We start from the raw sequence: 26,853 nt of genomic DNA on the forward strand, positions 1-26,853 counted from the left end.
ACTTGCTGGTGACAAGGAGAGCAGAAGTGACGATTGCATGCCTCAGGAAGTTGGAGGATATGTGTTGGCAGAGACATCTACCCATCTCTACCTCAGCAGACCAGAATGCATGTGTCCCTGGGGTGAAATTGTTGTACACCATTTACAACTCTTGTTTTTGGTAAACAGATGAAGATGAAGAGATGAGAAGTAATAAGAAATGACTGAATGAGTTCAAAACAGTAGCGGGGGAACAGGGGTTAGGGGGAGGGGACGGACATTGGGAGAGTGAAAGATAAGCAGATAGCGGGCGTGTGAATGGGAGTGACAGTGACACAGTCCCATGCAAAGATAAACAGCCCGAGTGCAGCCTCTGTAATGGCTCTGCGCAAGTTATTTGTCACTCCATGTGAAAAGCAAACAGCAGGCAAGGCACTTTGCACTGACACTCACCATCGCCCAAGGATGTCTCGCCAAGCTTTTCCATCTGTTGACACAAATGCTGTGGTCAAGAGACTCAAAACAAATACGCCTCTGAGAGCAAATGTAACACCACATCTATTCTTTCTGCATTTCGTTCGTTGTGAATCACATTTCAGCTTGCAGAAGACAGAAGTATGGTTTGATCATGTGATTGATGTTAGGGCTCCTTCCCCATCCCTTGAGATCAGGTGGCTTCTGAAAAGTTCTGTATTCTACTAAATGTCATGTAAAGTATTATCTTGTGATAGTGTCTCGATACAGGACACTGAAAATATACCCTAGGATAAAAAACAAAGACAACATTTTCATATGGACAGTGTTTTTTCATTTGTTAGCAGTTCAGGAACATGGACACACTTTGTAACAAATGTCGTTTTCAAATAATTTGGTTCAACGACGGCATAGGAATCAAAGGGAAAACAAAGTCTATGAGCAATTCCAACAAAAACAAGGTGCTGGGAAATGGAAATTGACTATCCACCATTTTGGAAGTAAATGACAGTAGGAATGATTTCTCTGATATGTGAGCACTGCCATCTTGTGGCTTTTTCTAACACTACACACATTTCTCTTACATTTAAAAAAGGAAAATCTATAGGTGACAGCAGCTGTAAATCAGTTGTATGTATTTTATGTAAAAAATAAACATATTACATGTGTGAATGTGATTCTAAATATATTGAAAATAATGTACATTATTGTTCTCCTTGAGATGTGAATACACAAAAAAAATGCTACATCAGACATTTAAATCCAGTCTTTCTGATAAGTGGGAAATCATCAAAAGAATTTCAACTCTGAAGGCATAATGTCTCACTTCTCCATCCAAATGAAATAATCATCAACCTATTAAAATGCTCTCGACAGCGCCCCCTAGCTGCTGCAGGTGAGAATGCAACCCTCTGGGCCTTTTCCCTGAGATGGGCAGAAGCTCTCCGTTAGCTTTCATAATGTCTATCCTCCGGGACAGGTCAGCGTCACTGTCAATCACCAAGGTGCACCTTTGGGCGTAGCTGACCAGGGTCTCTTCTCCTTGGCGGAACGCCCCCACCAGGGGGACCATGTCTTTGCCGGCCAGGTGGAGCTCGGCAATACATGCTGTGTTGGCGATGGTGTTCCGGTCGATTCCGAGGTGACGGAAGGCTTCACTCATACTTTTCTTCTTGATGAAGGATGACAGGACTTGTTTGTAGCGGTGGATGACGTACTGGACTCCGGTGGCTGGAGGAATGAACAACAAGGCATGTTTTTACATTGTTACTACAGAGGTGATGAAGAATATTTAGTCATTACAGACACAGACTCTTGATAAGCACATGCAGAAGTGACTTTGAACATAAAATAAAATACTGTCCGTCAGTCCAACTACAATAGAAAATACTAAGTTTTCCTTCGCAATTGTATTTGAAATAGTCTGTTTTATAGATTTCTATTTCATATCAATTCTAATTTGACATGCTCTAATTTAAATTAAATTGTGGTTCACTTTATTGGTCAGATTGTTTGTCTAATAACAGAAAAACTACATAATTTTAGGATTTGGTAGAAAGGGCTAGCATGGTCCAAGTAACCCCACTCAAAATAATAATAATAATAATAACAATAAATGGTTGATACACAAATGTTGTTTGATTTTCATTAACACTGAAGGATAGAAAATTAGAGCTGCATTTGTGTGGTGTTGGAAGAATGCAGAGGTGGGAGTAAGTCCTACATGTGCAAGTCATGAGCAAGTCTCAAGTCTTGACCTACAAGTATCAAGCAAGTCCCAAGTCACAGTGATGAGAGTCAAGCAAGTCAAGTCAAGTCATTGCTCAGGTCAAGCAAGTCAAGTCAAGTCATACGAAATTCTGATGAATAAGCCCAGTTTCCGCATTTAAATCAGTTAAAAGACAGTGGTTATGAAAATGGATTTAACCCACACTATGATCTTCATTACATACACAGTTAATCATTTGAAATCTAATTTAGACCGATGACAATCATATTAGATTCATATTAACCCTAGAACTGCAGACAATAGGACTCAATCAAAAAGTCTGTTCAAAAAGGCAGAATTCCAGGTAAGAAAATCATATATGGCATTTGCCATTACACATATTTAATTTACATTTCTGTTAACACTAGAACCGCCAACAGCGTCAGGACCTACATAGATATCATTTTCAAATCATTTAATTTGTTCCTCTTCATAATTTCCTTATAAACTAAGTAGGACGATTTAAAATTCAGTTAATTTGGTTAATTTAGAAATTGCTTCAGTTTATCATCATAATAATAATGCATTTTATTTATATAGAGCTTTTCACAACTCAAAGACGCTTTACAGTATGAGGGAGGGTAGACAAACAAGGACAGGCAAACAAGTAAGTATAGTAAAATAAATAAATAAATAAATAAAAAGGCAGTCAAGAGGAAGTTGATTGAGAGGGGGGGGGCGCTTATGGGTAGACAGAGTTGAAAATATGTGTTTTGAGGCGGGACTGAAAGACTGTGAGGGACTCAGAGTCACGAAGATCTTGGGGGAGGGAATTCCAGAGCCTAGGAGCTGCCACTGAGAAGGCTCTGTCTGCAGAGTGTGGATGATCATAACAGATCAAAAAGTTCAGATTCATCTTATCAAGGAATGATGCACTTCTACAAACAAAAACAACATAATTAAAACATTTAAACAAACTACTAAAAGTAGATGAACTACATTATTCAAAAGTGTACAGTAACTTCTGATAATAACACAGGGGAAATAAACGAGGCATCTATTTTCCTCTCTCTCCCTCTCCTGACAGCCCGTCACTATCAGGGTTAGTAAAAATGAATCCCTTGGAGGTTCTAGTGTTAATTTACCATTGTCTTCTCTTTGCGATGCTTAATCAATTTGAAACCAAGTCTAACGTAGCTTAAACTTAACGTTAGCATTCTAGCTAACACAACACATGCACGGACCTTTCTCTGTGGTTTTTTTTGTAGTGACGAATGAAGTTGGATGTTGTGGTGGTCGTGTCACTGATCTTTATGCTGCAGACCCTGCATACCGCTGTTCTCTTCTTATTACCGTCATCGACAACATAATCCTTGAATCCAAACTTCACTATTTTTGGAGTAAAGCTAGCCGCTGCCATGTTAACTGAGACTCCTGCCTTCTAGCCAGGTTTGCGCGCATGGCGCTATAATCACGGTTTTCGAAAAAACTAAATGTAATATCTCACTACAAAAACAAACGCCAATATTTAATTTTAAACAGTCAAGTCCTTTCAAGTCATCTATCTCAAGCTTAAGTCAAATCTCAAGTCATGAATACCAAGTCAAAGTCAAGTCAAGTCTTTTATCAATGTTAGTCAAGCAAGTCTCAAGTCAAAAAATATGCGACTCGAGTCAAGTCATGTGACTCGAGTCCCCACCTCTGGAAGAATGTAATATTTGTTTCCCTTTTGGAGGTCTGTGGGTTTTCTGGGTTTTCATTCTAGTTATCAGTATTTCTTACCGATGTGAAAAAGGGATGAAATCTTTCATCCATCTGACATCACATAACTATTATCTTTGCCCTTACAACAGTAGGATTTGTTAATGATAGACTTGAATGGTCAGGGAAGCACATTAGCACAATAAAGAAATATACACATTTTAAATGTTATCTATATTATATATAACCATCTTTATAAAGACAAGACATTATCTTACCCCTTTTCCTGCTGTAGTCCTTCCCTCTCTTCGATCTTTTCTTGTCTTTGTGGTGTTTTTTCCTTCTGTGTTCACTTGAGGCCGCTGAAAATTCTGATGATCCCGACGCTTCAGAGGCACTGTCGCTGCCGTCAGGGGAACACGAGGAAACTCTTTCTCTCTTCCGAGATTTGCTTTCCGAGTGCTGCACTTTGCTGTGTCTAGGAGCTGCGTATGATCCACATAAAATGACATTTACAACAGTATCCAACCAGTGTAAATCAGACATATGGTCACTACGGACACTGACCTTCAGTGAGTGGACTGGGAGACGCAAAGCTGGACATGGAGCGGTTACTGGTGAGGTTTTCAATCTGGCTCCTGAGGAACTTGCGGTCCTGCATCAGGTCCTCCACCTGTCTCTCCAGTGCAACAATACGCTCCTGTTTGTTCTCCAGCATGCACTGCAGCTTGGTCATGGTCAGCAGCACCCGGGGGGGCAGGCTCTCTGCATGTGAGCCAGCTGGAGGGAGACAAGAAAGAAGAAGCATGAAAAAACACAGCGTTCCATTCCACAGTATTTTTGTTATTTCACCAACATTGTTTCACTGGCATAACATGTGTTTTTCTGTTCGTGGTTGTATCACTATTTCTATTTTATTTGTGCATACTTACTAGGGGTGTAACGGTTCACAGAAGTCACGGTTCGGTTCGTACCTCGGTTTGGGGGTCACGGTTCGGTACGGGTTTGGTACAACAAGAAAAAGCAAAAAAAAGTCCCAAATGCATAATTCCAGGTTTGTTGTTATCTATTTTTGAACAGTAGTGCAAGTTTCAGTTTAAAAATAAGGAACTCTGACATTTTGAATAATTAACTGTATTAAACAGTTAAAAACAAACCACACACACTCAGATGGCCATATTATCTATAATGGCTGATGTCAAACAAAAAGGTTTCATCAAGCTGTAAAACTAAAGAGTGATTGGCAAATCTGGCTGATGCCTTCTGATATGATTTAGCATGTTTGGCGTGTGTTACCATTAGCATACCGCACCGCTATCGAACAATGCCGACACACCGTCCTCATCTGATCCACCACTCGCACACTCCATCGTTATTGTAGTCCACAGGGAACCAGAAATGTTCCCACACAGCTGATTTAAAAGAAGCAGGTGGGTTCTAGCTCCTGTGTGTTATCTGAAATCGCCATACTAACTTTTCTTCTTCTTGTATTTTGTTCGTTTTGTTGTTGTGTTTCTTCTTGTTCTTCATTTGTTGTTTAAGGGCGGCTGGCAAACAGCTTTTAGGCGCAATACCGCCCCCTGGATTATAAATAGTGTAGTGGATACTGCCCTGAATGACAGACTTTTTTCCCACTCGTAAAAAAAAGGCGTATTCGTCATGTGACTGTGTGTGCCGAACCGTGACGTCCGAACCGTGACGGTACGGGACGAATACGGATACCGTTACACCGCTAATACTTACACATCTGAAAACATTCTCTTGCACTATTTGATCTGTTTTATTTGTTCTATGTCCTATATATATATATATATATATATATATATTCATGTTGCACTGTTGGAGGAGCCTGTGACTTAAGTTTTTCATTGCCATAGCTACACTGCAGCTAATGTGCAAATGACAATAAAGCCTTGAATTGTTGCTTTCACACCACTTATTTTGTAACCTGTTGAGCGCGGGTAACACAAATGAACTGTATAAAGAATTAAAACATCATAAGTCTTCATAATCTGACACGTAAGTATATAATCACAAACAAAGCCAGATTCAAAGGGTACATCATACAACTCAAATAAAAAAAATTGTTTTCAGATTTCTTTGTTCAAGTTCACAATTGCAACTGGTGGTTCTCATTTGATTGCACCAGGTTATTAAAGATCCCCTATTATACTGTTTTTCATAAATATATAATAGGTCTCAGATATACAAAACATGTCTCTGAAGTGTTTGGCTCGAAATACCAAACAGATCATGCATTGTGGCATCCAATAAACCCCTCTGTTTCAGCCGTGTTTCAAAAGTGCTGATTCTGGGGGCCCTTCTCACTTCGGTTAAATGGATTCCTTGCGTCGTTTCCCTGTGACTAGTCCCTCCCACCAGGGAAGCATGGAGAGACGCAAGGAAACCACGAGAAGCAGGGAAATGAGTTTTAAGAGCAATGGGACGTCCTTTCCTCCGGGGCGTCATGTGAAGCAACGTCCGTTTGTGATGACGCTGCACAGCTGATCGTCTGACAGCAGCTCTGTCCCCGTTATTTTCACACACACCCCCACCTCTGTTAGTACACATTTACTGACACATTACATTTGTATCATCTGTTGTAGACCCAAATAAATTAAATTAAATAAGAACTCATTCTCAAAAAAGATAAACGCCATTCTTAAAATGTATAAACGAACAATAGTTAGATTAATATTGATTAGAGTGCACAATAGAAATAAAATAATTGAGAGAAGAAAAAGAGATATGTTATCTATCAAAACCCAGTTAGATTAACATTCATTGGATTGCACACTTTGTTTGTTTGTTTGGATATGTAGCACATTAACATTTTAAATAGCACTTAATGACTGACTGAATGAAAATGACAATAAATGAAAATGTAAAATGAAAAAAGCGATCATGAAAATGTTTCCAATAAATGAATAAAATGATTTTTGACCACTTTGTTGTTCAGATATATCACATATTTGTAACTAAATGATACATTCATTGAAACAAAACACGGTATAAACTGAGGAGTGACTCCCGTGAGGTTCATGTGTTTTCTTCACTCCGCTGGGAAACTGCTCTCATGTCAAGAAGCATCAGATCAGTGCATGCACTGCATCGTCCAATCAGTGAGCGATACACAGTAAGGGGGTGGGGCGAGTGTCTGAGGATTTCATCGAAGGATGGTCTGGTGGTTCCTCGGTTATAGCTCCTCCATTATCGCTCCTCCGGCAAAAATAAGGCCATTGGGACGCTACTCAAGATGGCGCAGAGTGAGAAGGGCCCTGGGTCTGTTACTTTAGATGAAAATAAGGAGCCACTCCCCACGCCCCTCTGAGAGATATTTTGTTAAAAAGAACACAATGGTGCTCTAGGAGGAGATTCAGGTGATGAGGAGGGGGGTTACCTTGGTTGGTTTTTGGCTAATGGTTACACAAGCCAAAAAATCGTTATGACATCATAAAGTGGGCAAAATCTGATCAGCTCATTTTTAGACAGGTTTTAATTAGGGCTGTCAGTCGATTAAAATATTTAATCGCATGATTGTCCATAGTTAATCGCGATTAATCGCAAATTAATTGCACATTTATTATCTGTTCTAAATGTACCTTAGAGGGATATTTTTCAAGTTTTTAATAGTCTTATCATCATATGAGTGGACAAATATGCTTTATGCAAATGTTTGTTTCATTTGAACAATGACAAATATTCTCATGAATATTCTCAACACAACAACCTCTGAACATTACAAATATCCGCCTCAATTCAACCTGGAACCTCTCTCATACAATGTGTGTGTGTGTGTGTGTGTGTACTGTGATGGATCGTTGGAGCTATGTGCAACTCAAGGCATATGCTCGAACGGGAGCTGCCTGGACGCTGCAATCATGTTGCACTATCCGTGCTGAGTGTGCTGACTTTTCGTACAATGTCCCACTGTCTAGCTTCCTGCATAAAGTCAAGTGCTCGGCGCAGTTGTCGGCGAAATGCCACTCCTGTTTTCATTGAAACAGCTCCTTATATCCGTTAGCGCAGCTAGCTAGCACCAGATGCTAACAACAACAACAATACACGTAAGGTGTGCGCGTTCTCGCTCGCGCCGCACATACACCTCCCAGTCCTCCCGATGGCCAGTCGGTGCCTGCCGGTGAACGTGGAAGTGTGGTCTGCATCAGCTTGTAGATGGTATTTTAAACTCGATGCGCTCTGAAACTACGGGGCGGCCGAGGACAAAAAATACACATGCGTTAATCGCGTTAAAATAATTTGTGGCGTTAACTTGACAGCCCTAGTTTTTATATAAATGGATCAGGACAAAAAGTGAAATATTTTTTCTGAAACTTTCAGAGTCTTTTTACACAGAGGGGACACCTGTTTATGTATAAAATACATGAAAATGTGGATTTTGCATAATAGGTGACATTTAAAGCGTATATACCAACATTGACATATTTTCAGAGAAGTGCAGTTACCTGACATGGCGCTGCTGGGTGTGTTGTCCTGAACAGAATCAGCTGAGGCAGCAGTTTGGAAGTTCTCCCACTTGATGATGCGGAGGTCGTCTTGTTCCTGCTTCAGCCAAGCCGGAGAGGTGTGTGTGTTTTTGACCCTCACAGAGCTGGAGTCGATCTCCACGCAGGGGGAGTACCCCGACGGCTCCTGCTGCCACACAGACGACATCTCTACAGACCTGGGGAAGCACCAGAGGGAGTAAGGGATCCTGTTATCTAGCACCGCCTTTTGGCGTAATTTGGTAAAATGTTCAACATCTTAAAACATTATTAGCCGTGTTTACAATCGCAGCACTTTTCCCACTTTAGTTCCGATATAGTTCCGAAATGTCGCGTTCACACCAAAAAGAGTCGGAACTAAAAATGAGTTAATCAGAACCTTTTTTTACCCCCTTTTCCGTCAGTTTTCCGTCCCTGCTAGAGAGCAGGTACTTTGAGGTACCCTCAATGAGATCGATGTGGGCGGGAGCTCAACGTGGGCGGAGCTTCACAGATGACCCGTTGCATCCTGTTTCCCGGGTAGCAGTTCTCTTCCCTCCCTTCAATCTAACCCTTCCCTTCCCCCCATCCTAACCCTAACCACTCCCTACCTAATCCTAATCTTCCTTCCCCCTCCCAAAACCTCTCCTACTGTAAGAAATTAAAATCAATGTTGATATGACGTAAATTAAATACAGGGTTTTAATTTAAAGCAGTTTTATTCTGAAAAAACCGGAAGTTCACACTAACTATTAACTTAACACTTTTATTCTGAAAATTCTTAATTTCCGGTGAGCATTAGCATGTGGCTAACGTTTTGAAAACCGTGAATTGAAGGTGAAATTACACGTGATGGAATGTTTAAATAACCACAGACATCAGAATTATGTATATATTAAAAATATAAGATATAATATGTTACTTTTGTGACTGGGTAAGTACCATAGGTAAGTACCGTAAGTACACAACACGGGAGTCGGGACGTCACGTGCAAAGGTTGAGCTCCCGCCCACGTTGAGCTCATTGAGGCATTGCGCACTGCATTGAGGGGTACTACGGTACTTTCGTGGGAGAAAAGGGTTCCTATGTCTGATTGGTTGGGCGGAATGCAAACCACGCCCCGTAAAACTCCAAAAAAAATTGGTGAAGCCGCCATTTTATTATCCTCGAATTAGCATTAGCCCAGCGCAGAAACGCAGATACTAACTTATGGCAACACAAAATAAAACATGGGAGCGGTGGAGATGAGGAGGTGTCGGCGTTCTGGCGATTTACTCGGAAGTTAGGGACTGGCTTCTACTGAAGCCAGTCCCTAACTCCGGGGACTTCCGGCCAGTGTTGTGCTAGTTACTGAAAACCAGTAACAAGTTACCATTACTAATTACTTCATTTAAAAAGTAACTCCGTTACTTTACTGATTACTTACACAAAAAAGTAATGAGTTACTGTGAACAGTAACTTTTTAGTTACTTAAAAAAAGGGCTCCCATTAATGCCCTTATAGCCTTCATTTCAGTACTGTTATTGCATTGGAGAATAATACAATCTGTTGATCAACTTGACATGCACCTCACCACCTCCCTGTTCATCAGGAGCATCCCCCCGAGTTCTCAAAAGAGGACATTACTAATCAGGCATCACTGAACTCTGCTAAGCAATGTGGGACAAATGGGGGACCCTGATGTAAACAAGACGAAAGTCTTTCTCTGGTCTGCATCCCCTTAACAATTGTATGTTTTGAGCTGTACTGTACTGTACCCAATATACAAGCTGTTAATAAACTTTTCAATCAATCAATCAATCAAGTCTATACAAACACAATCCGGAACGGACATGGTATCATGCTTACTAGCTCCCTGAAAGCGGGTGACTCCACTGCAGAAATAGCCTGCATGTATTATACAACATACCGTGCAATGGCTTTATCAACTTTTCCCTGGCTAGCAGTCCCTCGGTTAAAATCCAGCCGCTGTTGCTTAGGTGGAGTGGCGTCGGATGAGTCTGGGTCTGTGGTCTTAGCTACTAGCTTCGTCCCAGCATGTTGTTTCTGCAGATGTTTCAACAGATTTGAATTGCTGTTTTGGGCAGTAGATAGGCTCTTTGTCCCGCCAAGACACAACTTACATTTAACTAAAACGTTCTTTTCTTTGTGCTCGACAAAAGTGAAATGGTGAGAATATCTCCAGGTGGAGAAACTCGACTTGAGCTCTGCCGCCGCCATGATAGTCTTGTTAGTAATCACAAACACGCCCACAGCGCGTCTATATATATATAAATGGACGTAGTGTCCGTGACGTCACCCATAGGATTCTGCAGAGTTGCCGTGAAGCCCTTAGTAGGCGGAGTCGGCCACTAACGGCAACGTCAGAGTCTAATCCCGCCTGCTTCAAATAAGGGCAAAGAGGCGGAGCCGAGTCGGGACCTGCTGCCTCCGAACTGGAAGTAAACAGAGCTAGCTCAGGCTAAGAAGCTAAGCGAACATGAAATACATGCATACCAAGTTACTGCTAACAGTGTAGTTCCCCTATATAAACGTTACATTCATCTGCAAGAGAATGAGCTATATTTTGTTATTCTTAATGCTTGTCATTCACACGTTAAGAAAATAAGTACCGATACATAGCAGAACAATTGTGGCGATGTTCAGCTTAATAAGCCTTGTTCAACATAATTTATTTAGCTAATACTACAGCAGGCAAACCAAGTCTGCGTTTCGCTCTGGTTTCGCTGCATTCATTGATCTCCAGTTATAACGACGGACTCCACCGCCCGGAGCCGCAGTGGGCTAGCTCCGGGACGCCGGCTGGAGCTAGCCCCCTGCTGCTCCGTTAGCTCCGGCGGCCACCACTGGGATAATCGGGTCCCCTATTAACATTTGCTCCCGTTTAGCATTATGGGCGTCATAGCCATAGACTATAAAAGTCTTACCCAAGGCTGAATCATAAACTAAAATGTATATGTATGCATAAAGGGTTACGTCCTTAGCTGGCTAATAAGTAACAAGCTAAGCTACCAAGCACACAAACACCTGCGAACGGGGTTAACATGTATAATATTATCATTTTAGACTTCTTGGAAGTTCTTTTAGTACATTCAAGCGCACAGCACGACATTTTAATTGTCTGGTATTTGTAACAATATTCCCTAAGGCACAATCACCACGAACACGGCTAAAGCTAAAGGGTCGAGTACAGTACTATGACTAACTAACGTTGTAGCCTCAGGTTGTAGCCTAGCAGAGTAGACAAGTTGCTGTTAGCTGACAGTGAGGCATGTACATGTCCATCAAAGTGACCACGCCCTAATTTATGCAACAACTTTAAGCCCTAATATAAATAAAAGGGTCGTGTTAGAAAACAATTCACTCACAGATTCATAATCATGAAGGTGGAATCTAACTATATCGATAATAATATTTATTGCATCCATGGGTAGAAACATGTTTTTTTCTGCTGTAAAGTTGGGCATTTTAACATGGGGGTCTATGGAAATTGCTCCTTTCTGCAGCCAGTCCCTAGCGGCCCATGTATGAACTGCAGTGTGTGGCACTTCCGTATTGGCGTCCCGGCTGTTCCCCAGAGTTTGCCGCTTGCATGTGACACAGCCAGGAGGCTTGTTTTATATGGCGTTATATTTGTGCCTCTATCCTGAGCACGCAATGAAACATGTTGAGCATAGAAAATGCTATTGAGCGCGCACTTGAACATTTTTGAGCACAAAGAAATATATTTTCTCTCATAAAACTCCTGCTCCGTGCGCAAGCAGACCGCTGCACGCGCTCTCTCGACCTCTCCAGCCTGTGCGTGCTCAGCTTTGCCTGCTCTCGCTCAAGTTGTCACAGCGTTACAAATGTGCCACAAAACCAACCAATCAGAGAACTCGAGAAGGTCAATTCTGATTGGCTGGTCGTCTCCAATCATATCTTCTATCTGAGATGAGAGAGGGATTTTTGGTTGCCATCAGGCTGTTGACGTTCTTATTGCTAGGGGTGGGCGATACCACAAAATCTGGATTCGATCCGATACCAAGTATTTCAGGGCCAGTATCGCCGATACCGATATCGATACTTTTTTTAATGAAAAGCGTCTTATGTACTTTCATATAGGGGAGAGCTGCATGACATGATTTTTTAGCTGAAATCATCATAAATAGACTAAATCTGAATTCATTTTCATGAATAAAGACAGGACAGTTTTTATAGACAAATACACGTTTTACTTTTGCAAATTTAAAGTGCAAACATGAAAAATAACAATACAAAGTGGCCAAAGTAGCGAACTGTCTTCTTGCACACATTACAGTTCGCTAAGTTTTAATGGCCAGTTGTGAAATTGCTCCACACAACGCTGGTCTTTCTCTCAGCCATCATGCGCGTGTGTGTGTTGCACTCGCGAGTCGCTGGCTGCTGCTGTCCTGCCCTGCTGGCTGCTGTCAGTCAGCTTGATAATCGGCGTTCAGGCAGGGAGCCTCGAGGAGAAGAGGACAGCAGTGGAGAGAGAAGAAAAGAGCATATACTTGTGTTCGTCTGCACATAGTTTTTTGAAGAAATTGACGAGTAGAGGAGACGAGAAAAAAAGTATAACAATATCGATCCTATTGGCTCTAGTATCGATATTTTGAAACGTAACGTAATATCGGAGGTATCGATATTTTGGGATCAATCCGCCCACCCCTACTTATTACACATCTATTGTTGACATTTACAGGACATGACAGACTCGAATGAAGAGAATAGCACGCCACAGTGTCAGGTGAGTAATACATTTCTAGTTTTCTGATATCACGTTATTGTTTGCAATGACTGAGTTTGCTAGCCGGCAACATAGCTATAGGGGTAGTTTAAGCAAACCGCTAACAAACCGTAGCATACATGTAGCTACATGAACCCTTCTGAGGTATTGATTACTTGCTGTAAGCATTAGAGGTGGCAGAATGACAAAACATGTTTCTCTCTCTATCACAATGTTGGGTTGACCAGAACCTGGACCAACTTCTGTTTCCTGTTCTACAATGGGCATATGCTTGCGTTAATTTTCAACCGGACAGATGAGGCTAGGATACCGGCTAAAGTTAGCAACACACGTTAACCATGAACAGCCTATTAATCCGTTCTCTTAATGTTATTTCTTCCAACGTTGTGGAATTAGAGAAAAGGGGCTTCTTAACGTGCTTTTATCGGGGGTGGAGGGAGTTACATATTAGTTAAATATAACATTGGGGCGTGTGATTGTAGTGGGTGGAGAAATTAGGATATCCATCTTGGAGTTCAAGCTAGTATAATATAGTTAACAAACGTTACACAATAATAAGGAAGAGAGCTATTTGTGTGATACATCGCTATTGATATGGATTTAGAGTGGATATTTGAGACTTCTAAACAGTAAACAAAAACGTAACTTATGGGTGAGTGTTTTTAGCAGAGCCATATAATGTCCTTGTGATTCTGTTGATTATTACCTGTCTGTATTATGTTGCAGCTCAGCTAATTTTGGATTGATGGCAAAGGGAGAGGGACTTAAGTGAGAGTGAAAACACAAGGTAAGTTTAAAATAGGTCAGCAATTTCCCACCCTATTGCTAGATGTATCTAACCCTTTCTCCTGTCTCCCTCTCTCAGCACAAGAACCCCAGGGGGATTCAATGGAGCCTGAAGACCTGCAATGAGACCCTCACCCTGCACCTGAGTCTCAACTCCCAGAGCTTTGCAAGCCTCTCCCTGTTCCTTATTTTGATTAAACAGACGTTAAGCTTCCCAATGGTGTGGTCTTCGTTTTGTGAAAAATATGATTACCTCACATATGTTGTTGCTGTTGTTGTCTTTTGTGATAGTTAAATTGCTCCTGCTGACTTGAGCCAGCCATTCTTTCCTCCTCTCTGTGTCAGTGGCGAAACTTTACATTCATACTCCTTTCTCTGAGCGCTTGGAGCATCCCTAGGCAGCACAGCAAACCATGGGGGAGACGATATGCCAGGACAACACAGAGGAAAAGGCACAGACAAACGGCATGATATGCTATTCAATGTTTATTGAATTCCATTTATTTACAATGGATGTTCCTAAAGCAACACATTTAACATCATCATCATCATGCTGCTGCTGCTAGTGCTTTGACTCATTGTGCTGTCAGTTGACAATCATTGATAGGCACCTGTGGGTCTCCTGTCCTTTCTGAAAGTCATAACGATTACATTAGTACTTTAGATTACTTGTGTCCTCAATTACCAAGGGATTACTAAAACCACCATGAATTAAATAAATGGTAGAAATGTATCTAATCAGAATTTTTAAACCTTCCTTCCCTCCCTCTAAATATATCAAACATTAGGAAGTGATGCTCCTGACTACCATACAGGTTTAAGAAGATAATATTTGTTTTAAAGAATTCAAAGCAATAAACAACAGGCTCTAACCAAGGCAACGTTAGCCTAACATGTATATGTTAACAGGTAAGATAGCTGTTCACACTATGTACATTTTCTACTTTCTACGTTGTAATGCTATGTTATTTCTATTTAAGATCTTTACATTTTCGATTGTTTAATTCTAGTCTTTTAACTGTCTAATGTACAATGCCTCCTTGTCTTTTGCTGCTGCAGCGTAAACATTTCCCCAATTGGTATCAATAAAGTAGGCTACTTATTTTATCTTAATCCTCAAATATTAGCACATTTAAAAAAAAAAAACACACACATTGATGTAACTACATACACATATCGATATGTTGTATAAATATTGCAAATCAAAACCTTTATTGACCACTAATTAACAAAAATTGCATTTCTATCCTGTTATTAATGCATTCAAATCGTGATTCAAATGGCCCGCCACGAACTTCCGGGAACTTTCTGAGTCTCTCTGAACCACGTGACGATCAAGCATTTTGGACTTCCGCTGTAGCAACTCTCTACATGGCGCTGGACCAGCCAATCAGAATTGACCTTCTCGAGATCTCCGATTGGTTGGTTTTGTGGCACATTTGTAACGCTGTGACAACTTGAGCGAGCGCAGGCAAAGCTGAGCGCGCACAGGCTGGAGAGGTTCGAGCGAGCGGGGGAGAGAGAGCGCGTGCAGCGGTCTGCTTGCGCACGGAGCAGGAGTTTTGAGAGAAAATATATTTCTCTGTGCACAAAAATTTTCAAGTGCGCGCTCAATCGCATTTTCTATGCTCAACATGTTTCATTGCGTGCTCAGGATAGAGGCACAAATATAACGCCATAGTTTGAGACAAGCGAGACCTGCGCAGTTGCGATCAACGTCTTGCTAGTGCGTTGCATGCATGGATGTATAATAAGAACTGGATACAGCGTGGGAGGCGGGGCCTCATTCATTCCTATGAGAGTTGCTCATTAGCGCATGATGATAAAATGGCCCAACTTTTGAGAGAGCGAAACGTCACAGATTACCCGGCATGCCTGAGAAGTACCCGTATGTGCGCTCATAGCGCATGCGCAACTTTAACCAAAATGCTCGTTCACATCAAGCACGTCAATTTGCGTACACGTAACAGCACCGCACGTTCATGACAGCATGGTAATGATTTGTTATTATGATGGATTTGATATTAACGAGGCGGCAGTTAGCAGCTAGCGGCTAGCTAGTCATTATGCTAATGTACACATCAATCGTTATGTTCTTATATTACGCTGTAACAGGATCTAGTGATATCCAAGCAACAGAGCTTCATTTAGCATGAACGAATGATTGCACTGTATATATATATATATATATATATATATATATATACTTATAATAATAAGTAATATTAACTTTATTTAATATAACATTTACGGTACAAGATGTAATCATACAGCCCATGTAGTATGATAATGAATTATAGCAAACATGTGCAATATATCCATTATTACAGCTCCGTGGGATGGCAGTAGGGCTGGGCGATTTGGCCTAAAAATAAAATCGCGATTTTTTTTCTAACTAATGGACAATTTTCGATTTAAACCTCGATTTTTTTCTGTTTTTTTCTGTTTTTTTCTAAACAAACCAGACCAAGGCTCTTTTAAGTGAACGACGGGAGCCGGCTCTCGCCCGCGAACGAGCCGTTTTTTTGTTTTTTTTGCGGAGGGATCTAGATCGGCATGAAGGCACATTATGCAATGTGCACATCATCCCGCTTATTACACATGGCCACATTCTCAACAAAGTAACGACATGACTCCCAATATTAATTGAAATGCTTTTATGGATTTAGAAAATGATTTTATTGACTTAAAAAATAGTTTTATGTATTGATTTAAATTGACAAGCATCCGCTAAGAAAAGTAGTCCGTTGTTACTGTTTGAACTAACGTAGCAACGGCAGGAACTGCTTCGATAGTGTTTTTTGAGGAGCTTTTTGATTACAGATTTGAAAACATCGTTGCTTGCTTTAAAAGTAGCACACTTCATGATGTCAGACCTTGGGAAGTATCTAGATATCCTTGCCCTAATGCCAAAGTAACTGCCAACTGAATATGTGTCGCCGTTTGATGTCTATGTCTGGACCGCTGCCTAAAAAGGAGGGTTTCTGCCCCATTACTGCTCTTCTTACTTCTATAAGAATAAAACACGGAGGACGGAGATCTCTTTTCCTCCCCCTCTACAGACCGCCCAGCAGCTGATCTCAGAGCACGCTCCCCTCTCCTGCAGGGGGGCGTGGTCAGCTGCAGCTCACAGAATCAGCCCCCTGCAAAAACAGCGCTGGAAAAAGCAAATGGAGCGAAATGAGGCATGGCTAAAATGCAAGATATTTTTGAAAATTTTTTTTTTTAATATATTTAAAAAAAAAAAAAATGTATATACTTTATATAGGTCGATACAGTAGCCCCTTTTTAAAAAATAGTTTGTATAGGTGTTGCTATCTGTTTTGTGTAGCGTGGTTCTACAAGCAAGTCAATGCATTCATTGGGTGGTATCAGAGATTTACACGGGTCTGTAAATGCAATGAAAACAATTGGCCACAGCAAATCATTTATATTAAACTTTATTTACTTTATTTACTCTTGAATACTTCAGCACAAAGGATGTATTGAATAATTTAAGTGATATATGTGTACACAGAGCTGCAGATCGGGTAGTCACAGGCAATGTGGCTGAGTTTTGTGCGCGTTCTGGAAAGTGAGAGAGTAAGCTACTACGGAGTCCCTTAAAGCAAAACAAATCTGCGGAGTCTAGAAATGTTTTTAAATCGCGATTTTTCGGTTCAGCCATTTCACAAACCGTAGGAAAGTAAAAATGCAAATTAATCGTTAAAACCGAAAAAATCGCCCAGCCCTAGATCAGGGTTTCCGTTAGCCGGTAATTACCGGTTTTTAGCTGGTAAAATGTATTCAAAACCGGTAAATTCAAAACCTGCCGGTCAAAATGTCCGGTAATAATTAGGGATGCTCCGATCGATTGGCCGCCGATCATTATCGGCCGATATTCACTCTTAATAGTTTGATCGGTGCTCTCTATAAAGGACGATCAGGAGAGCTGGATCTGATCGATATGGACATAAATGCGAGTGAAGTATAACAGGACGCGAGAGAGAGATCAGATCAGCTGCTGAGTCTGACGGAGACACGCAGACACTGTTTAGCGAGCTGCATGAGATACAGACGGGCTGTCAGGAGAGAGAGAGGGAGGGAGAGAGGAAAAGAGAGGATCCGTTTCTCTCGTGTTATTATTCAAAGTTAATGTAAACTTTTGAATAATGTACTTTATCTACTATAAGTAGTTTGTTTGAATGTAATAACTATGTTGTTTGTTGTTTGTGGAAGCGCATCATTTGTTGAAAAATGAATCTGAACTTTTCGATCTGTTACGATTTATAAACTGAAGCAAAATAAAAAATTAGCCCCATTAACTGAGTTTTAAACATCAGCATATCCGGTCATAGTCCGGTAATTACCTGCTAACTCTGCTACACAATTCTGGACTCTGCTACACAATTCTTATTATTATTATTGAAACATTACCGGTAAGTTTCGAATTTGTCCGGTAAAATAAATTATTTTCGGACATTTGACCGGCAAGAAAAAATCCTGGCGGAAACCCTGCCCTAGATGGCAGTAAGACGATATGGGTCCGTTCTTATTGTGCATCCATGGGTAAAGATAAACGCAACTCACATTGGTTTCTCAAACACAGTGGCGAGCCGTCAGTGAGGGCCTAAGATATTCTAAAAAATAATATTTGAAAACATTAAAACAAAAAAAACATTTTTTTTAATGTTTTTGTTGTTACATTTTTCATTAGTTTTACCATAACTTGATTTAATTGTATTTAAAATAACATTTCCAAATAAATAAATCCTTCGAATCTGCCTGTTCAGTTTCTGTTGGAATGTGAAGGGTTAAATGCCGTCTCTGCGAGTTATGTGAAGACGGGAGAGCTTGTTGGTCCCTCTCTACATTCACAGAGGGCTAGGGTTGGGTACCGAGAACCGGTTCCGATTCGGAACCGGTTCCAACATTTCGATTCCAACGGCATCATTTAGACATGTGAATTTCGGTTCCGCTTTTCGATGCCTAAGGAAATGTTTCTCGCCGCTCTCCGTAGCCTACCGTATGACTGCGAAGGGGCGGGAAGTGTAGCGTTGTACCCAAAGTGTAGCGTTGTACCCAAAGTGTAGCGTTGTACCCATAGTACAACGACAACAACCCACACATTGCGGTTGTACCTACAGCGTAACCTGAGACCAGGGCGTTATAGATGTTCGCCTCAGGCGCCAGAACTATGGAGGCGCTGCGCTGACAGCTCTGGGAGGAAAACAAATGTTTTAACCGTTGGTGCTCATCCTAATGTTCGGCCTTGATGTAACAACATTCATAATTAAGTAAATGTAACACCCTTTTCATCCCGGTTACACTTTTCATTTGCCCTGTACGATGGGCGCTGTAAGTGATGAACATGGGGGATGTTGGCTTATCTGGCGCCCGCAGCTCACAGCCAAAGTGCGAGTGAGCGTGGGAGCGAGAAAGGGAGGGTGCACCGGTACGCGTTGTTGTTATTAGCATCTGGTGCTAGCTGCTCTAACGAAAGAAGAAGATGTTTCTACAATGATGTGGAGGGAGAGTCCTCTCCAGTCAGACTGAGGCTGATAACTACAGCTCAGTGAGGTAAAGGACTCTGAGTGTTTAGATAGTTCACTTTAGTCTAAGTTATCTCAGTGGGTCTCAAACGGTTTGATCACAATTTATGTAAACACATATTTCCAAGGCACTCCTTTATAATTATTGGGGTAAAACAGGTTTGAAATCATTCCAATGTATACTATAGGACAGTAAAACAGACATATCGTTTTAAACTGGAGATGAAAAAATATGCATTAATAAAATATTAAACAAGATATGAATGAACAACAAAAATAAAATACGTTACATGTATTTGTTATTGGCTATGGGTTATTGGTTATGTTCACATACTTATTTAATTATTAAAATGTAAACCGATCTTTTTTATATGGGTGTTTAGAGTTGTACCCCCTAGATCTAATTCTGCTTAATTAAAGTGCATCAGATTGAAGCATTTTACTTTAAAATGTTCAAATATTTCTTCCCGGTATGCCTGAGAAGGCAGATATGCTTGTTTTTCTCAAGAATTGTTTTTAAATGGGGGGGGGGGGGGGGGGTTTCCTTTAAAAGTTGGACTGTTGTAGCTTCAGTGGTTCTCAGGTTACAGTTACATAGCAGTGAATATAAACAGACTGATTAATGTGAATATTACTGTAAACTAACCTGTGTAAAAGTTTCTCGAATAAATGTAATTTTTTTTGGTGGAAGAAGCATGTATCATTTTTTTACCCTGCCCCTCAAAGAATCGGAATCGAGAACCGTTAAGAACCGGAATCGAAAAGTAGAATCGGAATCGGAATCAGAATCGTGGAAATTCAAACGATACCCAACCCTACAGAGGGCCCGCTATAGTAACTCAACGAGAGAGTAATGTCAAATGACAGTACAATTGACCAATCATATCTTCCCTCTGAATGGGCGGGCTGTATTTTTGCGGACTTTATGACAAGTTCCGCCCGCTGTGAGGTCTATGCAAGTGGTGCAGTGACGCGTCCTAAAACCAGAAAGTAAGCTGCGCTCGAATTCCCTCGACAGAAAGCAATGGGATTTCTCCATAGGATTTTGGAAAATAGCTCGAAATAAGGTCTGTGGAAAACGAACCTGTTAGATAAATGCACGTTTTGTTCAGCCGGATAATATCCACATGTCTACCCTACTTTTATTATTTTCCAATCATAAATCTAAACGATAGATTTATGATCGATAGATTTATAATTAGCATAAGTTCGTTCATGATGGCTCGCACATGTCAGTGATAGTGATGACATTGTTGCGAAATTATTAACCTAGTCATTTTCAAGATTGAGTTCCAATGATAAACTGGAGTGGCAAAGGATCAGCTGCATGACCCCGCCATCAAGTGCTTCATCCAAAAGGACAGGAGGATGGACTTTGTGTTTCAGTGATTTATCATCAAAGGTAGGCCTAAGTCATTTTCAATGTGGGCCGCCGTGCCGACTTAATTCATTTCTAATTGTTACTTGGCTGTGGGTGCCCTGTCATGATAGGTGTTTATATAAATGATGTTGTTTTGTGTGGTAGAGGGTCGCTGTCATTGATGCGTTTTTTACATTATATTACATTACATTGCATTTAGCTGACGCTTTTATCCAAAGCCACTTACAATAAGTGCGTTCGACCAACAAAATACAAACTTTGAAGAAAACAGAATCATATAAGTACATCAGGCTTCATAGAGCAAAAACATTTCAAGTGCTACTCAACTGGCTTTAGATAAGCCAGCCCTTTATTAGTATACAAGTGCTTTGTTAATAGTTCTATCGCTCGAAGTGGAGTCGAAAGAGATGAGTTTTCAGTCTGCGCCGGAAGGTGTGTAAGCTATCTGCTGTCCTGATGTCAATGGGGAGCTCATTCCACCATTTTGGAGCCAGGATAGCAAACCCACGTGTTTTTGCTGATGGGAACTTGGGTCCCCTTCGCAGCGAGGGTGCAGCGAGCCGTTTGGTTGATGCAGAGCGGAGTGCACGTGCTGGGGTGTACGGTTTAACCATGTCCTGGATGTAGGAAGGGCCAGATCCATTCGCAGCATGGTACGCAAGTACCATTGTCTTGAAGTGGATTCTAGCAGTTATCGGAAGCCAGTGAAGGCAGCGGAGGAGCGGCGTAGTGTGGGAGAATTTAGGAAGGTTGAAGACCAGGCAAGCAGCTGCATTCTGGATGAGCTGCAGAGGTCGGATGGCACATGCAGGTAGACCAGCCAGGAGGGAGTTGCAGTAGTCTAGGCGTGAGATGACGAGAGCCTGGACCAGAACCTGCGCCGCTTTCTGGGTCAGCTGGGGATGCATCGTCCTGATGTTGCGTTTTGCACCCCGGGCCGCTGTTTTGATATTCCGCTGAAGTATACGCTGTGACGTAATAACTCTTCTTTTTTTTCAAGGGAAGGGGGGTCAGAGGGCCTAGGTATAAAAGTCACGGCTCGCCACTGCTCAAACAGCATCTCTGTAAACTACGTGTATTGTATTCACTGAATTTCACTCTCTGCCTTGAACGGCTCGTTGTAGCTCCAATAGCTCCAGCCCCCACCCTTCCTGTGAGCACAGTGTGCTCTGATTGGTCGGGACACGTAACATGAACGTGCCGGGCGGCGCGGTCCCGTGGGTTAGATGCTCGTTCATAATGCAGAGGGAAATAACTCTCAGAATAACGTTATTAGCACATTATTACAACTTGAGGAACGAATGTTTTTAATAAGGGCTATACAAGTGTTCATACTGGGTAGTTTATTTAGTTTAAAAAAAATTATCCAACGATATACAGACCACTCTTTCCCCATGTAAGTCAATGGGAAAAAGTGTTTCCGGGCCTGGCAACCAAACGGAAGTGTAGTACCGCCGTTTGGCCAGCACGAATATTTTCATCTGAGTCCGGCGCACTTCCTGGGGGCTTGCTCTGGAGGCTCGCCTACATGAGATGTTGAAATCTCGCGGGACAAAGACGCCCGCCAGCGAAATGCTTGATGGGAAACGACTCGCTGGTATCTCGAGCTGAGCGCTTATTGGTGGATTTTACCCCGTGCTGCTGATGAAACTCTCCAATTGGCTCGGCAAAAGTTTGTTGTTGTTTTGTGTCAGTTTTACGTCGCCACATCCATTTCCATTTTTCATCATTGTTCCACAATGTTTATCATCATGAAATTAATATCTATATATTTTATACTATACTTGCACTGCTTACCGTACTTTCATATATATCTTAGCATATTCATACACACTGTTCATACTGCTCACAGGCTGATATCTAGTGTATTCATACCCCTCACTGTTTATTCATCATTCAATTAATTCTATATTTTATTCTGTAGATTGTGTACATTACTTTTCACTTTACTGCTTGTTGCACTCCTGGTTGGAAGCTAAACTGCATTTCGTTGTCTTAGTACCTGTAATATGTGCAATATAAATAAATTTGAATCTAATCTTGAGCAGGAACAAATGTATTTACTGAGTACATATCTGACATTAATGATTAAACACATGTGTGCATTCTTTATAAATGCAAACCGAGTCAAGCCGACTCCGGAGGTGGCGGTATGCACCTTAAAGTTGTTTGCAATCCGCCAAAAAACCGAGATAAGAAGAAGAAGACGAAGCCGACTCCGAGCTGTCCGACTTCTGGCGAGCTTTTTGAGACCTCCCCCGGCTGCGATCGGCTATTCTCGTCTACCTTCGAGGCGAGCCGCAACGCGTCTCAAACAAGCCTACTATCTAAGTACTGTACTTAAGTACAGTTCTCATCTCTGTTCGCCTCGCTGTTGGCGCCGCTCACCAACGTCTGGGAGCCGAGGGCCGTTTCTCAATCGCAAGTACACATGCTGCAGAGCAACTATTTCAAGTATACTACGTTATAGAGAGGCGCAGAATGCTGGGCATTTAAACAGTCCTTCGGCGCCACTCGATGACGTAGTATACTTGAAATAGTTGCTCTGCAGCATGTGTACTCGCGATTGAGAAACGGCCCGAGACTATATAAAACAAAATAACGGAGTAACACACAATGTAGTAACGGTAACTGAGTTAAAAAAATAATGCGTTAAAGTAGCCTACTAGCTAGCTACTGCCAAAAATAAAGCCGTTACAGTCCCAACACTGCTTCCGGCCGGGGACTTTGGGCGGCAGTATACGCCGTTAAGTTGTTTGCGGCCTGCCAGTAAACCCAAAGCAGAAGAAGAAGAAGTGACGTCAGCAGCTTCATTTGCCTAATCCTCCCCCAGGGATTTATTCCGGTGCGATCTGTACTTACGCGATCTGTACTTAGTTCATGAGAACTAAAGAGTTCTGATCAACTAAGTTCTGATGAACTAAAGTGGGAAAAGTACTGAACGCGCCTAATGGCAACACCAAATATTGGCAACGCTTAAAACTTTGGTCCCTGCATATTCTGAGTATTCTCATCATAAACGGAACTTGTATAAACTGAGGATGATGGACAGACTGATTACAACATTATTAATATGTCTTGGGTTACTTCTCATGTAAGAATATTGTATCTGTAACATATAGGTTTGTCCTATGCCAACACTTTATTGTGGTAGACATTTAACAGGAGATTTAATGTGAAAGCTCTAACTAAAATTAATCTTACTTTGTAAGAAATTCAGAAAGTAAGCAAAACCATGTTATAGCCAAACAATTTGTAAAAGGCATTTTATTCACAAAATCAAAAACATATGGAGGTGTTTTCTCAAAATTAGGACTCATCAGACTTTTTGTAATTTTAAGAGGTGTTATGACCTGGCTCAAAAGGCCACAACAAAGAGGAGACACACCATATCAACGGTTAAACAAAAGATACTTATTAAAGCAAATTAGCCAAATGAATTAAGTGCAAAACAAATTAAGCATGAGGTGTGGATGTCAGTGGTATAAATGTAAATGCAGGGTGAGGATTGCATGGACATGTATGAGTGTGAGAGTGTTGTAGACCCTCCAGAAAAACGCGGGCAAAAATCCTTGATTATGCGGGCTAATATCCTTGATTATGCGATTAAACATGCGGGGTTTTTATTTGATTTTATGCGGTGAAATTGCACAATATGCTAAATATAAGTAAATACTTTTTTTTTTTTAATATTGGGCTGTCTTATTTATTCTCTCTCACACACAACCTGCCACTAACGTTAAACCCATTTACTGTTCAATTAAACACATTCAATGTTTATTTATTGTAAAAGCAATTGGGCTATTTTAATCACACTCTCTCACACACACACACTTCTCCGCCTCATTCTGTTTTCATTTACTCGTTCGTTATCTGACCAGCTTCAATCTTGTAGGATACTCACCTCGTTTCTTGTACCCTCGAAAGGGTTTTGGAGGTTGATGCCTCGGTGAACGTGAGTTGTTTGGCTTTCTTGTCCGCAGCAGCAGAAAGCATTTTCGAATGTTTGAATGAATCAAAGTGGGCCATCACCGTCGATTTTCTCAAATGCTCCAACACACAGTTGCACGGGGTGCAGAATAGTTTCCCCCCACTTTCGTGCAAGACATCGGGGTACTGTTTTGCCCGGTCTTTAGCAGAAATGTTCGTCGGTAAATGAGATGAATTCGATTTTTTCATCTTGGTGTTTTCTCTCTCGTGTGAGTTCCACACGTTCACTCTACGGTGTTGTTTACCTTCTGTGATGCGCGAACTGATGACGTCGCATCATCATCATTACTTCACGTCAAGAGGAGTTAACTTTTTTCCCCCTCAACTTTGTGTGAAAAAATGCGGCGATTATGCGCCCTTTTAATAAATATGCGCCCTTTTAAAAATCTGCGCCATTTAGCTGATTATGCGGTAAATTAAGCGATCGCATAATCGCATTTTTCTGGAGGGTCTATGAAGTACACAAAGTGAAGCAACTAAGAAAACTCATAACCAAAACTCAACCAAAACCAGGTGCCTGTAGGGGGAAGCAGAGGGAGGACAGAGAGGCTTTAAGTAGCTACAGGGCACCAGACCCAGGGTTGCGTTCCGATAATCCAAAAATCAGCTCCTAAATTCTAACCCTATCTCCTATTCCTTGACCTCTGAGTGAAACGTACCGGGGTTAAGGGATAGTGGATAGGAGAATTCAAAAGGACTTAGGAGAAGAGACCGGGCACTTTAGAGAATCCGAATGCACTTTCACTATCCGACGTGTTTATGATGCGCCAGCGGACGTCATGAATGTGCGTCTGCTGCTGTGGGGAAACTATGGAAACTACAGGGTTGCGTTCCGATAATCCAAAAATCAGCTCCTAAATTCTAACCCTATCTCCTATTCCTTGACCTCTGAGTGAAACGTCACGGGGTTAAGGGATAGTGGATAGGAGAATTCAAAAGGATTTAGGAGAAGAGACTGCGGTACTTTAGAGAATCCGAATGCACTTTCACTAACCGACGTGTTTATGATGCGCGAGCGGACGTCATGAATGTGCGTCTGCTGCTGTGGGGAAACTATGGAAACTACAGGGTTGCGTTCCGATAATCCAAAAATCAGCTCCTAAATTCTAACCCTATCTCCTATTCCTTGACCTCTGAGTGAAACGTCACGGGGTTAAGGGATAGTGGATAGGAGAATTCAAAAGGATTTAGGAGAAGAGACTGCGGTACTTTAGAGAATCCGAATGCACTTTCACTAACCGACGTGTTTATGATGCGCGAGCGGACGTCATGAATGTGCGTCTGCTGCTGTGGGGAAACTATGGAAACTACAGGGTTGCGTTCCGATAATCCAAAAATCAGCTCCTAAATTCTAACCCTATCTCCTATTCCTTGACCTCTGAGTGAAACGTCACGGGGTTAAGGGATAGTGGATAGGAGAATTCAAAAGGATTTAGGAGAAGAGACTGCGGTACTTTAGAGAATCCGAATGCACTTTCACTAACCGACGTGTTTATGATGCGCCAGCGGACGTCATGAATGTGCGTCTGCTGCTGTGGGGAAACTATGGAAACTACAGTTTTCTATACAGCGGACTACAACATGGATGTTTAATAAGAACGAGGGACTACTGTAAACTCATCTCGAGACTCTGCACCGTGCTCTGGTGCTGTTGTTTTATGCTTTATGAACATGGACAACAGAGAAACATATTCTTCATGACCAAAGTTGGAATTGAAATAAAAAAGGAAAGTGAAACTTATGCTCGTCACCCTCTCCCTCCGGTCCACATTAATACAAATGATCCCAATACGTATGATTGTATGAACTATGAAAATATCTTAAAATCAATACAAATGTATTTATTATAAACGTTAGTCCTTAACATCTATCAGTGTGTATATCACCATTCAAACATCTTTTAAAAGTTGAACAAACTCCACACAGCTCAGTAAAGACTGTGAAATGTTGACTTTATTTGATCATTTCAGTAAAAACTAACGTTCATATTTCTCTTTTTGATTATAATACTGATGAACGTTCAGAAAAAGCACTTTGGCAACTTACCACATACGTTTTAAAATGCTTAA

At 41.3% G+C, this 26,853-nt stretch overlaps 2 protein-coding genes across 3 annotated transcripts in view; both read right to left on the reverse strand.

Annotated features, from left to right (window-relative positions):
• The window catches only part of myo3a (myosin IIIA), a 107,675-nt gene that overhangs the window by 79,185 nt on the left and 1,637 nt on the right, over window positions 1-26,853 (reverse strand). The gene's annotated exons all lie outside the window — the stretch shown is intronic.
• Window positions 765-25,002, reverse strand: LOC117544713 (coiled-coil domain-containing protein 106-like). 2 transcript variants are annotated; one of them, XM_034214041.1, is made up of 5 exons: window positions 24,699-25,002; window positions 8,329-8,546; window positions 4,430-4,642; window positions 4,141-4,347; window positions 765-1,683 (listed from the first exon to the last, which is right to left on the reverse strand). In XM_034214041.1, exons 1-5 carry the CDS (start codon window positions 24,971-24,973, stop codon window positions 1,304-1,306), a joined length of 1,293 nt encoding a protein of 430 aa, XP_034069932.1. In that variant the 5' UTR covers window positions 24,974-25,002; the 3' UTR covers window positions 765-1,303. The 2 variants fall into 2 exon arrangements, with proteins under 2 accessions (XP_034069932.1, XP_034069933.1); XM_034214042.1 differs by lacking the exon at window positions 24,699-25,002 and adding an exon at window positions 10,256-10,359.

This window comes from Gymnodraco acuticeps, unplaced genomic scaffold (genome assembly GCF_902827175.1).
Source record: "Gymnodraco acuticeps unplaced genomic scaffold, fGymAcu1.1, whole genome shotgun sequence".
In the NCBI taxonomy this organism is placed as follows: Eukaryota; Metazoa; Chordata; class Actinopteri; order Perciformes; family Bathydraconidae; genus Gymnodraco; species Gymnodraco acuticeps.